Source organism: Marmota flaviventris, chromosome 15 (assembly GCF_047511675.1).
Source record: "Marmota flaviventris isolate mMarFla1 chromosome 15, mMarFla1.hap1, whole genome shotgun sequence".
Classification (NCBI taxonomy): domain Eukaryota; kingdom Metazoa; phylum Chordata; class Mammalia; order Rodentia; family Sciuridae; genus Marmota; species Marmota flaviventris.
Genome location: NC_092512.1, coordinates 52,278,741 through 52,295,455, shown reverse-complemented (window position 1 = coordinate 52,295,455; position 16,715 = coordinate 52,278,741). Strand labels below are relative to the sequence as shown.

Below are 16,715 nucleotides of genomic sequence, written 5' to 3'. Positions count from 1 at the left end.
ACAACATCTGTTGCTTATAAATCACCTAAGATTAGCATGCCCATGATTCCTTTCTGCTAGAGTTTTGATCTGGATGTCCCCCTGAATGCCTATGTAATAAAAGCTCGACTATTGAGGTGGCACTATTGATTGGGAACTGGTGGAACATTTAGGGTGGGGCTTAGGGGGAATTCTCAGTTATTGGGGCTGTACCCTTGAAAAAGACTGAGGGACCCTGGCCTCCTCTTCTCATTGTCTTGCTTCAGCCATGAAGCAAGCAGTTTTGCTCTGCCATGTGCTCTCATGATGATGCATTGCCTTGCCACAGACCCAGAACAATGGGACCTACTGATTGTGGACTGGAACATCTAAAACTGTGAGCCAAAATAAAACTTTTCTAAGTTATTTCCAGTATTTGCTGTAGTGACAGAAGGCTGATTAACTTACAGCATAGCACTTAATTCCTGAGTCCAAGGGCACCAAACAGAAGTTAGTTCTCCTTTCTTCAACACTTCTCATACAGAGCCTGGTACATGGTGGGTAGTGCCACGAATCCTGAACTATGTAGTTTTGGAGCAGGCTCTTGCTTGCATTTGCTCATGAAGAACTCCAGTGCCTGAAAATTCTACCTGTTCTTAGCCCCTCCCACTAGGTGTCCTGTGAATTATCAGAGATATCTCTCCTATGTACTCATAGAACGAACCCTTTTCTATAAGGCTGCCCAGACTGCATCCTGCTGCCCACAAGACTATCTCCATTACCATGGCAGCCAGGATACCCTAATACTAAAGTTAAGAGCACCTTGTCCTGAATCAACCCCCCACCATTGGCTCTGACCTTAAAGGTATCAAGCAACTCTGGGTTCCATTCTGGTGGGAGAGAAAGCATCTTTTTCCTCTCTGTACAGCAAGCTATTACCTGGTCCCCTGCAGCAGAGCTGCTTATGCCCACCACCACACACAGGGCACAGAAAACAGATCCTTTAACCCCTGCTTGGAATCCTCTGTCCAGTCCAAGAAGCTCAAGGGGACAACATCTTTCTATGCTTTCTATTATCATCTTTATCATTTCATCATGCTTAAAAATAAGCTTCTCTCACTTCTACCAAAATACAAGATGTCCCTGTATACTATTTCACATAAATAAGCAGTGACCAGCCACAGGTTCAAATGGTCAAACCCTGTGTCCTCACCTGGGACTGAGCAGTCGTGTCCTGCCACACATTGTAAGGGAAGCTTGTTTATTCATTTCTTTGATGCGGTGTTACCTTTGATTCATTGTCGTACACTGAGAAATTGGTTCTACCTAATGGCTCCCATCTAAATTCACTTCGTTATGGTTCTGAGGCTAGTAATGGGAAAACAGGAATTCTGGTTCCAGTTCTTTCTGAAACCCCCTGGGTAATATTGAAATAGTTAACTGATTAGGACCCATTTCCCCATGATCGACCTACTGTGTGAGGTTTGGTGTGAATAAAACAATATACCCTTTGTCCGGGTGGCTTTAGTGATGGTAGGAATGGTTATGGGTATTCTCTGTAATAATAGTTAGGCATTGGAGTGTCAGTTATTGCCTTACTCTAAACTTGTGGGTTTTTTTTTCTTTTCAGATACAACCGTTGTATAACCTGTGAAGAACATTATGATCTAAGTAGTTCATTAAAAATAACATGATTTTTTTCAATGTCATTAAAAATTAACATGATTTTTTTCAATGTCATGAAGATTGTGTTGAATTTGAAAGATGGACATAATATGCCTAACTAGAAAAAAATCAGTATAAAGTGCTTCTGTGAATATATGATCCTAACCCTGCATTGAACAGATATAGCATCCTACTTTCTCATAGCTGCGCCAATACCAAGATACTATATAATGTAGACACTCTTAACAGAGTAACCAAAATCACTGATATTTGTACAAATAAAGTCTCACTCATATTAACAGTTAATTTTGGAGTTTGATTCAAACAACTTCAGCAGTTGGATCACAGTTTGGGAGTGGCAAGGGCATGAGACTGAGTATGTTTACACTCTCTCATATGTCCGTGTGCAGATGACATTGTTCACGGCACTTTCCTGGAAGACAAAAAGAGGGAGAATTATCTCAGTATTGTTAAGGAAATGAACACCTGGAAAAATATAAACTAGGTGCTGTCTATATACACCATTCCTTAAAAATCTTGAAAAGAGATATATAGGTTATATTCATTGATATCATATATAAGATGTGTATATTATATACATTGGTATACATACAAAAAAGTAAGGCATACACTTAGAATCTAAAGTCCTACTTAAAATATTTTAAATGCCTACATTGAGGCATTTTTGCTATTTTACATGTTTGGTGTTTTTGAGATAATAATACGAATTTAGATCAATGCCTCATTTTATGGTTTCAGAACACGGATTTATGTACATGATGATATTTATTGCTCCCAGAACACCTGTGAAGGTACTGTCTACATCTTGAAGGCAAGGAATCTTAATTTTGGGAAGGATAAATGACTTGTCCAAAGTCACATACATACTCAATGGCAGAAATGAAAATCCACGCCCTTGGATTCTGAGTTTATTGTTCTTTCTAATGAACTCTGTTTATTGGCTATTTATTGAACTATTTATTTGCCTGTTCATTGGTTAATATCATTATCAGAATCAATAAAGTCAGTCATTCTTGACCCTTCCCTTCTATTGTAGTCTTTGTTGTAGAAAGAAAAAAAATCCCCTATTAAGATTAGTCTAGACAGAGCTTCCAATCACTCCTGCAAGGTAGGCGGGCCTGCGACCCACCAGCAGAAGAGGAGTAGCGGCCTGCTGAGAGGCAGAGCCGCCTGCTCCCCCTGCGCCAGCAAGGTAGACGGAACTGTGACCACCCACAGAGCAGGCCCAGCGGCCTGCTGAGGGGCAGAGCCGCCCCCCACCCCCCGCGCCTGCCAGGTAGGCGGAACTGTGACCACCGACAAAAAAGGCCCAGTGGCCCGCGGAGGGGCAGAGCTTCCAATCACTCCTGCAAGGTAGGTGGGCCTGCGACCCACGGGCAAAAGAGGAGCAGCGGCCCGCTGAGAGGCAGAGCCGCCCCCTCCCCCCGCGCCTGCAAGGTAGACAGAACTGTGACCACCAAGAGAACAGGCCAGACCTGCAACCGACAGACAGAACAGGCCCAGTGGCCTGAGGAAGGGTAGAGCTGCCCCCCCCCGCGCGCCTGCAAGGTAGGCGGACCTGCGACCCACTGGCAGAACAGCCCCAGAGGCCTGCAGAGGGGCAGTGCCGCTGCCTGCGCCTGCAAAGTAGGCAGAACTGCGACCACCGACAGAACAAGCCTAGCGGCCCGCAGAGGGACAGAGCCGCCGCCCGCGCCTGCAAGGTAGGCGGACCTGCTACCGACCGGCAGAGCAGGCCCAGTGGCCTGCCGGCGTGGTAGGCACATTGCCCCAATTGGAGGAGGGGCAGAGCCGCCACCCGCGCCTGCGAGGGAGACTTTGCAACTATACAAGACCAATATAAATATATAGGGGGAAAATTCAATAGCACAACAGTTTCACCAAGTAGAAAGGAACGCGAACAGTATGAAGAGACAAGGAAAGAAAGGACCACAAGCAATGCAGGTCAACTCAACGTTAGAAGAGGTAATAGCTGCAGCAGATGGAATGTCAGATAAAGAATTCAGGATATACATGCTTCAGATGATCTGGAGTCTCAAGGAAGACATCAGACAGCAAAATCAGACAATGAAAGATCACTTCAACAATGAATTACATAAACAAATCCAAGAAGCAAAAGATCAACTATACAGGGAGATAGAGGTTATAAAAAACAAACAAACAGAAATCCTAGAAATGCAGGAAGCAATAAACCAACTTAAAAACTCAATGGAGAATACTACCAGCAGAGTAGAACACTTAGAAGATAGAACATCAGACAATGAAGATAAAGTATTTCAACTTGAAAAGAACATAGACAGCTCAGCAAGACTGTTAAGAAACCATGAGCAGAACATCCAAGAAATATGGGATAACATCAAGAGACCAAATTTAAGAGCCATTGGGACAGGAAGGGACAGAGTTTCAAACCAAAGGAATGAGCAATCTATTCAATGAAATAATACGAGAAAACTTCCCAGACTTGAAGAATGAAACAGAATCCCAAATCCTAGAAGCCTACAGGACGCTGAATGTGCAAAATCATAAGAGACCCACACCTAGACACATTATAATGAAGATGCCCAACATACAGAATAAGGAGAGAATTTTAAAAGCTACAAGAGAAAGGAAGCAGATCACATTTAGGGGTAAACCAATCAGGATAACAGCTGATCTTTCAACACAGACTCTGAAAGCTAGAAGATCCTGGAATAACATATTTCAAACACTGAAAGAAAATGGGTTCCAACCAAGAATTGTGTTTCCAGCGAAATTAAGCTTCAGGATGGAAGATGAAATTAAAACCTTCCACGATAAACAAAAGTTAAAAGAATTTGCAGCTAGAAAACCATCTCTTCAAAACATCCTTGGCAAAACATTACAGGAAGAGGAAATGGAAAATAACAATGAAAACCAACAGTGGGAGGTAGGACAGTAAAGGGGGGAAAAATAATCAAAGAGGAAAACAAACCATGTTTAGTAACAGAAATAAACAAATATGGCTGGAAGAACAACCCATATCTCAATAATAACCCTAAATGTTAATGGCTTAAACTCACCAATTAAGAGACACAGGCTAGTAGAATGGATCACAAAACAAGACCCAACAATATGCTGCCTACAGGAGATGCATTTGATAGGAAAAGACATACATAGGCTGAAGGTGAAAGGTTGGGAAAAATCATATCACTCATATGGACTTTGGAAACAAGCAGGAGTGTCCATACTCATATCAAATAAAATAGATTTCAAGCCAAAGTTAATCAAAAGGGATAAAGAGGGACACTACATACTGCTTAAGGGAACCATACACCAACAAGACATAACAATCATAAATATATATGCCCCAAACAATGGTGCAGCTATGTTCATCAAACAAACTCTTCTCAAGTTCAAGAGTCTAATAGACCACCATACAATAATCATGGGAGACTTCAACACACCTCTCTCGCCACTGGACAGATCTTCCAAACAAAAGTTGAATAAGGAAACTATAGAACTCAATAACACAATTAATAACCTAGACTTAATTGACATATATAGAATATACCACCCAACATCAAGCAGTTACACTTTTTTCTCAGCAGCACATGGATCCTTCTCAAAAATAGATCATATATTATGTCACAGGGAAACTCTTAGACAATATAAAGGAGTAGAGATAATACCATGCATCCTATCTGATCATAATGGAATGGAACTGAAAATCAACGATAAAAGAAGGAAGGAAAAAGAATACATCACTTGGAGAATGAACAATAGGTTACTGAATGATCAATGGGTTATAGAAGACATCAAGGAGGAAATTAAAAAATTCTTAGAGATTAATGAAAACACAGACACAACATATCGGAATCTATGGGACACATTGAAAGCAGTTTTAAGAGGAAAATTCATTGCTTGGAGTTCATTCCTTAAAAAAAGAAAAAAACAATAAATAAATGATCTCATACTTCATCTCAAAATCCTAGAAAAAGAAGAGCAAAACAACAGCAAAAGAAGTAGAAGGCAAGAAATAATTAAATCAGAGCTGAAATTAATGAAATCAAAACAAAAGAAACAATTGAAAAAATTGACAAAACTAAAAGTTGGTTCTTTGAAAAAATAAACAAAATCGACAGACCCTTAGCCATGCTAGCGAAGAGAAGAAGAGAGAGAACTCAAATTACTAGCATACGGGATGAAAAAGGCAATATCACAACAGACACTTCAGAAATACAGAAGATAATCAAAAACTATTTTGAATCCTTATACTCCAACAAATTAGAAGATAGTGAAGGCATAGATAAATTTCTTAAGTCATATGATCTGCCCAGATTGAGTCAGGAGGATATAGAAAACCTAAACAGACCAATATCAATTGAGGAAATAGAAGAAACCATAAAAAGACTTCCAACTAAGAAAAGCCCAGGTCCAGATGGGTATACAGCAGAATTTTACAAAACCTTTAAAGAGGAACTAATACCAATACTTTTCAAGCTACTTCAGGAAATAGAAAAGGAGGGAGAACTTCCAAATTCATTCTATGAGGCCAACATCACCCTGATACCTAAACCAGACAAAGACACTTCAAAGAAAGAAAACTACAGACCAATATCTCTAATGAACCTAGATGCAAAAATCCTCAATAAAATTCTGGCGAATCGGATACAAAAGCATATCAAAAAAATTGTACACCATGATCAAGTAGGATTCATCCCAGGGATGCAAGGCTGGTTCAATATACGGAAATCAATAAATGTTATTCACCACATCAATAGACTTAAAAATAAGAACCATATGATCATCTCGATAGATGCGGAAAAAGCATTCGACAAAGTACAGCATCCCTTTATGTTCAAAACTCTAGAAAAACTAGGGATAACAGGAACATACCTCAATATTGTAAAAGCAATCTATGCTAAGCCTCAGGCTAGCATCATTCTGAATGGAGAAAAACTGAAGGCATTCCCTCTAAAATCTGGAACTAGACAGGGATGCCCTCTCTCTCCACTTCTGTTCAACATAGTTCTCGAAACACTGGCCAGAGCAATTAGACAGACGAAAGAAATTAAAGGCATAAAAATAGGAAAAGAAGAACTTAAATTATCACTATTTGCAGATGATATGATTCTATACCTAGCAGACCCAAAAGGCTCTACAAAGAAACTATTAGAGCTAATAAATGAATTCAGCAAAGTGGCAGGATATAAAATCAACACGCATAAATCAAAGGCATTCCTGTATATCAGCGACAAATCCTCTGAAATGGAAATGAGGACAACCAATCCATTCAAAATATCTTCAAAAAAAATAAAATACTTGGGAATCAACCTAACAAAAGAGGTGAAAGACTTATACAATGAAAACTACAGAACCCTAAAGAGAGAAATAGAAGAAGATCTTAGAAGATGGAAAAATATACCCTGTTCATGGATAGGCAGAACTAACATCATCAAAATGGCGATATTACCAAAAGTTCTCTATAGGTTTAATGCAATGCCAATCAAAATCCCAACGGCATTTCTTGTAGAAATAGAGAAAGCAATCATGAAATTCATATGGAAAAATAAAAGACCCAGAATAGCAAAAACAAGGCTAAGCAGGAAGTGTGAATCAGGTGGTATAGCGATACCAGACTTCAAACTATACTACAGAGCAATAGTAACAAAAACAGCATGGTACTGGTACCAAAACAGGCGGGTGGACCAATGGTACAGAACAGAGGACACAGAAACCAATCCACAAAACTACAACTATCTTATATTTGATAAAGGGGCTAAAAGCATGCAATGGAGGAAGGATAGCATCTTCAACAAATGGTGCTGGGAAAACTGGAAATCCATATGCAACAAAATGAAACTGAATCCCTTTCTCTCGCCATGCACAAAAGTGAATTCAAAATGGATCAAGGAGCTTGATATCAAATCAGAGACGCGCCGTCTGATAGAAGAAAAAGTTGGCTACGATCTACAGTCGGTGGGGTCGGGCTCCAAATTCCTCAATAGGACACCCATAGCACAAAAGTTAATAACTAGAATCAACAAATGGGACTTACTCAAACTAAAAAGTTTTTTCTCAGCAAAAGAAACAATAAGAGAGGTAAATAGGGAGCCTACACCCTGGGAACAAATCTTTACTCCTCACACTTCAGATAGAGCCCTAATATCCAGAGTATACAAAGAACTCAAAAAATTAGACAATAAGAGAACAAACAACCCAATCAACAAATGGGCCAAGGACCTGAACAGACACTTCTCAGAGGAGGACATACAGTCAATCAACAAGTACATGAAAAAATGCTCAACATCTCTAGCTGTCAGAGAAATGCAAATCAAAACCACCCTAAGATACCATCTCACTCCAGTAAGATTGGCAGCCATTATGAAGTCAAACAACAACAAGTGCTGGCGAGGATGTGGGGAAAAGGGTACACTTGTACATTGCTGGTGGGACTGCAAATTGGTGCAGCCAATTTGGAAAGCAGTATGGAGATTTCTTGGAAAGCTGGGAATGGAGCCACCATTTGACCCAGCTATTCCCCTTCTTGGTCTATTCCCTAAAGACCTAAAAAGAGCATGCTACAGGGACACTGCTACATCGATGTTCATAGCAGCACAGTTCACAATAGCAAGACTGTGGAACCAACCTAGATGCCCTTCAATAGACGAATGGATAAAAAAAATGTGGCATTTATACACAACGGAGTATTACTCTGCATTAAAAAATGACAAAATGATAGAATTTACAGGGAAATGGATGGCATTAGAGCAGATTATGCTAAGTGAAGCTAGCCAATCCCTAAAAAACAAATGCCAAATGTCTTCTTTGATATAAGGAGAGTAACTAAGAACAGTGTAGGGACGAAGAGCAGGAGAAGAAGATTAACATTTAACAGGGATGAGAGGTGGGAGGGAAAGGGAGAGAGAAGGGAAATTGCATGGTAATGGAAGGAGACCCTCAGGGTTATACAGTGGAGGAGGTAGAGAGAGAGGAGGGGAGGGGAGGGGAGAGGTGGGGAGGGGGGAGGGTGGAGGATGGGAAAGGCAGCGGAGCACAACAGACACTAGTATGGCAATTTGTAAATCAATGGATGTGTAACTGATGTGATTCTGCAATCTGTGTATGGGGTGAAGGTGGGAGTTCATAACCCACTTGAATCAAAGTGTGGAATATGATATGTCAAGAAATTTGTAATGTTTTGAACAACCCACAATAAAAAATTAAAAAAAAAAAATAGTGCCTGGCACACAGAAGAAGACCCATGTGTGAATTGATTGGATATTTGTCCCTTAATATCCATGGGGGATTGATTTCGGGACTCTCTGCAGATACCCCACTCCTCATAAGCTCAAGTTTCTTATATAAAAGATAATATTTGCCAAGGGCAGTGGCACACATCTATAAGCCCAGCTACTGGAGAAACTGAGGCAGGAGGATCACAAGTTCAAGGCCAGCCTGGGCAACTTAGTAAGAACCTATCTCAAAAATTTAAAAGAAAAAAAAAGATCTGGGAATGTATCTCTGTGATAAAGAGTGTTTGCCTAGCTTCTCTACTTACTTCAATCTCTGTACTGTAAATAAATACACAATGGAGTATTACTCTGCATTAAAAAATGACAAAATGATAGAATTTACAGGGAAATGGATGGCGTTAGAGCAGATTATGCTAAGTGAAGCTAGCCAATCCCTAAAAAACAAATGCCAAATGTCTTCTTTGATATAAGGAGAGTAACTAGGAACAGAGTAGGGTCGAAGAGCATGAGAAGAAGATTAACATTAAACAGGGATGAGAGGTGGGAGGGAAAGGGAGAGAGAAGGGAAATTGCATGGAAATGGAAGGAGACCCTCAGAGTTATACCAAAGTACATACAAGAGGAAGTGAGGGGAAAGGGAAAAATAATACAAGGGGGACAAATGAATGACAGTAGAGGGGGCAGAGAGAGAAGAGGGGAGGGGAGGGGAGGGGAGGGGGGATAGTAGAGGATAGGAAAGGCAGCAGAACACAACAGACACTAGTATGGCAATGTGTAAATCAATGGATGTGTAATTGATGTGATTCTGCAATCTGTATATGGGGTAAAAATGGGAGCTCATAACCCACTTGAATCAAAGTGTGAAATATGATATATCAAGAACTATGTAATGTTTTGAACAGCCAACAATAAAAAATTTAAAAAAAAAAAGATTAGTCTAGATTTTTTTTGTTTACCACCACACAAATTTTGTGTTTTTCCTTTAAACTATTTTATATTTTGCTCAATATTATCTTTTTTATTTATTTTGGTGGAGGTGGGGTTTGGAGGAGGAGAGTCATTGACATTCTTCCTTCCTCCACTCTGTAGAAGTAAGAAAGACGACCAGGGAATCTTGAACAGGAACAGAAAGGACACACAAGAGCGCAAACTTTGGATTTAAGTCTCCTGGGTTTTAATCCCAACATTAACACACTTTTCTAACTGTATAGTTTCCTCATCTGTCAAAGGACTAATAAATCTAACTTCACAGGATTATTGTGAGGATTAGATGAATAATACCTAAAAACATGGTGACATGTTAACAGCATGTGTTGGTTCTTACCAGTATTGACTCATCCCTGTGCCAAGAAGACCCCACCTTCAGCTGCACAACCCTAGCTCAAATGTCCCTTTCATGTTTTGGTTTGTTCTTGATTTGGAAAAACAGTGTGACATTAATTCTGGCATAGGGTGGAGGGTTGGCAACAACCTTAATCCCTATTGAAATCTTTTTTTTAATTTTTTTGTTTTAATTAGTTACACATGACATTACAATGACCTTGACATATCATACATTTGAATCAGATGGGATATAATTTCTCATTTTTCTGAGTGTACAAGTTGCAGAATCACATTGGTCATGCAGTCACGTATAACCCACAGCAATGCTAGTGTCTATTTTATTCTACTGTCCTATTGAAATCTTTATTGCACAAATTCATGCTTGCTTTAGTTTATCCATGAGTTGAAGAACTGAGCTACACAATTTTCTAACTCTTTAGGTTTCTTTAGTACCTCAAGCATACACATTTTATACTGTTTATGATATGTCAGTGTTTTTCATCAATTCTTATAAAGTAAGAATAAAAAAGAAAAATGTCTTAGATCGTCTTAGAACCAGTTACTTGGGTGATTTCATCTTAGGTGTAAGAGAGAACAGGAAGGAAGAGCTCACTCACCACCACCATTTTGCCATCTACCAGCTTCCTCCGAATGGTGGTTTCCTTGCCATTCCAGTCCTGAACTTGGACTAAGGTGTCATTATCTAAGGTCACGGTACTCTGAAAAACAGGCCAAACCAAGTTCAGATCCAATTGTCACCTTTGAACACTAACATGTGATCAAGTGCCCAATTCTCTTCAGCTGTTGATACCTTCGGGTAGTTTTAGGATGGTATTTACAATTCTATTTAAGACTTTTTCAGCAATAATTCTGTTGAATGATTCTTTGGGGAGTGGCAGAATGCTTTACAAAAGTAAAAACACAATAACTTGAACCCTTTCTTTATCTCTTACTGCATATGGTATTATCTTTTTGCATAAAGAATTCCAATTAAGTTTCAACTTTAAAGATACATGAAGCTAATTCACACTCCCATTTTAAGAGCTTACCTAAGGATGAAAAGTCCCCTTTCCTTTTCTTACCTCAACAATATTTTAAAGAATTTTTTTTAAATTACAGTAGTTTCTCTTTTTTAAATTTAGCACCCACATCTTGACTCCACATTTTAGTTCAAAATTCTTTCATTTTACATGGTACAGAAATTGAGTCTCATATTTATTAACTTTAAAATGGTATGGCAGTCCCTTCTATCAGGATATTGCCTTCCACCGAGATTAACAATCTTATATTGAGTTAATTCAGTCAAACAACAAGTATTTATTGACCAACTATTGTGTACCAAGTACTGGGTTCTGTGAAACAGATGAGAAACATCTTCCAGATGCTCACATTCTTGGGTGGGGAATCAGACAATAAACAATAAACAAGGTAAAATATGTTGTGTTGGTCAGCTTTATGTCACTGTCATCAAAATATTGGAAAAGAACAACTTATAGAAGGAAAAATTTATTTTGGTTCATGGTTTCAGAGGTTCAGTCCATAGTGGACTGACTCTATTGCTCTGAACGCAGGGTGAGGCAGAACATCATGGCAAAAGGGGAAGATGGAGAAGTACCGCTCCATTCATGGTGGCCAGGAAGCAGAGAGCATGAAGGGAAGGGGCTTCAGGGAAGATGAATCCTTCCAGGGCATGATCCCAGAGACCCACTTCCTCCAGTCACACCCCACCTGCCCACAGTCACCAATCCCACAATTCAAACTAGGATGGACTGATGAGGTGACAGGTCTCATAATCCAATAATTTCATCTCCAAATATTCCTGCATTAACACAGGACCTTTTGGGAGACACCTCATATCCAAACAATAAAATATGTTTTATAAGTAAATGACATGTTTCAATTGGAACCCAAGAGATATGACTAAAAGCTGTCCCTTTCAGAGTATCTTTGTCTTGAACAAAGAGACCACAAGTTCCAGATCATGCAGTTATGAGGTAGATGAACATCTTTTCACATGAATTCCTGAGAGATTAAGAGAGGCAGATATTCTTTCCATCTACTACACACACACACACACACATACACACACATGCACACACTTCCTCAACTCCACCCCTGCCCCAGCATTGCCTATGTACTCTTAGTTAGAAATAATTTTGTAATATGTTAAGCCATGGAGAGCTAGTGACTCACTTGTTAAAGTTTCATCCATTGAGATTCTATGTGTGGAAAATTACAAAATTGAAAGGGAAAGCTTTTGTTTCTGATAGAACTAAATATTAATCTAGGAAAATGATTCGCAGAATGTGATTCTACTAGGCATCTGCATCTGAATTGTTTTTTAAAATTGCAATTTTCAGGTGCCCATAACAGACTTCAGCACCCCTGGGATGGGATTGAGCAGAAAGCATTTTCTACAAGTATCCTGGGAGATTTTAATGTATACTAACTAACATTCAACATCTTCAGATTTAGGATGTTGAGAGCTTATCTAATAAGACTTTGTCTATGTTTGATATTATTGCTTACTTAGGATGATTTCTACTAAGCGTCTTTATGAAAATTATCTGAAAGACTATTGCAGGCCTCACCTTGGTTTTATGGCCACCTGGTGTGGTTTCTTCAAATTCTTCTCCCAGTTTGAAGGAGATCTTATTATTCCTAAAGATGCTTTTGGTTTTTATGGTGATCACATCTCCGTTTGTACTGATGGTCACAGTGGGTTTTGCCAAACGACCCAGTTTCCGGTTGGCTCTTCCTATTCCTGGGAAACAGATAAATGAACATATAGTTAAATCTGTTGTTGGTTTCAATGACTCATATTGTTTGTATTATTCTTTACGAAGTGGGGGGGGGGGGGTTGTGAGTTAAACAAAATTTCCTTCCTTTTTAAATTTTTTATTTTTTCAGTACTGGAGATCAAAACCAGGTCTTGCCCCAGCCCTAAAGCTGAGTGAAACAGATTTTAGTGCAGAATGAATGCAAATATCTAAAGTTAGCAGCTCCACCGTTACATAATAAAATCCATTAATTTTGACCAAGAAAAGGCAGTCTCCAGTTTTTGTTTAGTGATTGTTTTGTTTCTCTAATTCAGAAGTAAGTTATTAATCTTGTTGATGCAAAGATCCCTTTGAATATCTGTTTAAAGATATGAACCATCTCCCTATTTTTAAAAAAATATAACTATTTCACATATAAACAAAATATTCTGGTATGGAGTCTTCCAGATCTTTAGTTCTTCACTTAACATTCATATATAGGGTTTGATCTTTCTACTATGTATGCAGATTAAAATAAAACTATATTAAAATACATGTAATATGAGTTTACATTTAAATCATTTTAAATGTATAATTCAGGCATTGTAAGTACCTCAGTTATCCCCAATGTATATAAGGTTTTTAAAAATATAATTGCTATATTATATATATTGTTATTCAACTTTCCTTTTCCTCTTATCTATGTCTTGAAGACCATTGACATAAGTACATACAGATGTAAATTTTCATAGCAACTTAATATTCCACAGCATGTACATATCAAAATTTGTTTTCTCTATCCTTCATTGATGATCACTTGGTTTGTTTCCATTTTTGTTATTACAAATACTTCTGCAGTAAATATCTTTGCACGTATAGTTTTATGGCAGCTTATGTGTGAATATTTCAAATAGAAATAGAATTCTTTACATAGTAATATTAAAGGTAAATTTCTAAGAGAAGATATATTGGGGAAATATTATAACTTGGTTCACAGAATTCATGCTATAAAACATTATTACAAGATATTACAGGTTGAATATGGATACTGAAGTCATTCATATCCTAATCCCTGGAACCTATGAATGTTATTCTATATGCTAGAAGGGATTTTGCAGGGATAGCTAATTTAAGGATCTCGAGATGGGGAGATTATCCTGGATTATCAGAGAGGACCTTAAAGTTAATCACAAGTTTCCTTGTATGAGAAGAAAAGGTGAATTTTAGACAACAGAAGAAAAGAGTCCAGAGTAAAAAAATGGGAGCAAAAATTGGGATGTTGTAACCACACACAAAGGAAAACCAATAGCTATTGGAAGCTGGAAAATAAGATCTATTTTGAAGATCTCCTAAACATTAGAGCAAATGTTTATAAAATAATTGTTTTTAAAAGTAATTGTGTTTTTTGTTTTAATTATTAAAATCATTTGCTGTTTAGTAAATAAAATATGCATATTTTGTTTATATAAAACAAACATGGGATATTACATGAAGGGTTATATCAATTCCAACCTGGTTTTGTACAAATCTGCATCCTAAGATAGAAACAGTATTTATTTTTTCTTTGTGAAAAATTAGGAGCCACAAATTAATCATATTTAATAAGAGCAAATTAGGTATTATCAAAACTCCCATCAATACTAGATATGCTATAGAAATAAACATGGCTTACCCATTTCCTTCATATATTTTTCGAAATTTTCACAAGAAATCGATTTCCATTTCCCTTGGAGCTGATCCACCATTTTGTCTGAGATAAGTTGATCTCAAAGAAAAATGGCTTCATATGGATGTGTGTTGGTATTCCCTGAAATAGTATTGGAACCTGTTTTTAATACAATTCTGGGTAGAAAGAGCAATGAGAAAAATCAGGAGGAAAAAAATTGAGAAACTCTTGATCCTTGTGATTTTCCCTTAATACAATTTAAATCAGAAAAGCTCTCTTAAATATAAATAAATTAGGATGGAGTGGAAACATGGTAGTTTTACCAGGACTTCTAGCACTAATAAAGGACCAAAGCTAGATGCCATTCCCTTTCTTAGGATCGGCCACACTCACACAGGTGTTTGTGCACCTCTGATTATGCTATAGACTGCTGTGCCCCAGGTCTCTTGCTCTCTGACCAAGGATGATTCAGAAAGTAAACAAACAACAACAACAACAATAAACACACCAATTTGTTGGCTGCTTGGTGATTTTATATTCTCCTTCTTGATAATTTGAACTAATACATATATGGTATTTCGCATTTGAAGTAAAAAGATTGGTCAGGACTAGAACAAGCATTCAAGAGACTGGAACAGAGGGAAAAAAGAGAAGAAAGAGATTGTGTTACACACACACACACATACACACAGGCCTTGTTTCTGATGGTTTTCCAGGTGCCGGCTCAATTTCTCATAACCTTAATCATCATCGTCATGAGATTGCCAAATATCTTCTTAGTAAACCTTCCTTAATTTAGGATGATTTCTGTACCTTTCAACCTTGACTGTGACACACTGCTGACTACTGATATCTGTAAAAAATCAGAACAGGGCAAAGAATATAATACAAATATATCAAACATCAGGTCGGAGGACAAACTCAGCCTGATGCGTTGGCATCCACCCAATCTCAGCAGCATAGGATGTTCACTTATTGGTATAAAGTTATTAAGAAACATTGACATCATAAATTGTTCTAAAATAGGAAAGGGGATATAACACTTTATAATTCCCATTAAAATGTTAAATGTCCAAACTCTAACATCTGTGAAGGCAATTACCCAAGTCAATAGTTTTATTACTAATTATTTAACAAACATTTATGGAACAAAATGTTCATATATTTATATTTATTTTATTTTTATTTTATTTATTTATATATATACATATATATTCATATTTATTTAAATGTTTATATATTTAGCCTAATACAAGGCTAAATTTTTTATATGGTACTGATTAAATATCCCAGTTATGATTGGCTTTCCTTTCCTGAGTTAGGCCATTTCATGTTAATGTGTACCAATTATAAGTTTATGACCACTCAAAAGGCATGGGGGTAAAGCCAGGAAATAACCCACCACTGAGGGCATACCTTAGTGAGGGTACTAAAATTAAGCACTGAAGGTACTGAAATCCCTACAATTTTTCAAAAAAATGTTCAACATGTTACCATATATGTTAGACACCTATTGATTCCCATCATAAGGAAATCACAATTGAAGATGATGATGATCCTTGAAGATGATGTTATGTCAGGAGCAATATTTCTCCCAGCTGCTGACAAGTTAAACTTGGAAAGGTGTCAGTAGATGAATCCTAAGATTGAGCCTAGGTATGAGCTCTGCCACTATGACCCCTCCATTCATGTGTCCGTCGCACAAGTTCCAAGACCTGCCAACTGGCCAAGTCTTTTTGTATTCTCAGTTGTCCAAGTGACGGATGCTTTCTGGTGTCCATATGTGAGTAAAATATCTCCACACATTAGGCTCACTCCCATATGGGCATCCACAGTCTTCTACACAAAACCTCCTTGCCTGCAATTTTTCAGGCAACCATCTGCCTTCGTCCGTGGCTATGTATATATTCCCATCTCAAGCCACTGCTCCCTCCATACAAAATGGGTAAGAGGCACCCAGCTCTGAGCTTTGCCTATTGAGATGATTTTCCTATACCAGTTTCTCAAGCCCCTCTCACCCCACGAGTAGTAAAAGCACTGCTGTGCTGATTTTCAGCCTGCCCCCAACTCTGAGCTGACTGACCCATAAACATGTTTAGGTTTTTCCTC

At 38.1% G+C, this 16,715-nt stretch overlaps 1 protein-coding gene across 1 annotated transcript; it reads right to left on the bottom strand.

The window, feature by feature from the left end:
* Positions 1-2,005: 2,005 nt before the first annotated feature.
* On the bottom strand, positions 2,006-14,763 carry Fabp12 (fatty acid binding protein 12). The gene is made up of 4 exons (XM_071602433.1): positions 14,613-14,763; positions 12,773-12,945; positions 10,799-10,900; positions 2,006-2,056 (listed from the first exon to the last, which is right to left on the bottom strand). The coding sequence occupies exons 1-4, from the start codon at positions 14,683-14,685 to the stop codon at positions 2,006-2,008; spliced, it is 399 nt and encodes a 132-aa protein (XP_071458534.1). The 5' UTR covers positions 14,686-14,763.
* Positions 14,764-16,715: the final 1,952 nt, after the last annotated feature.

Bases quoted from the DNA above. Each gene is read 5' to 3' on its own strand.
- Fabp12 (XM_071602433.1), bottom strand. From the start codon at position 14,685: ATGGTGGATCAGCTCCAAGGGAAATGGAAATCGATTTCTTGTGAAAAT. The intron at 12,946-14,612 runs GTAAGCCATGTT...TCTGTTTCCCAG, and splicing joins AAAATATATGAAGGAAATGG to GAATAGGAAGAGCCAACCGG. The intron at 2,057-10,798 runs GTGAGTGAGCTC...TTTGTCTTCCAG, and splicing joins TAGATGGCAAAATGGTGGTG to GAAAGTGCCGTGAACAATGT.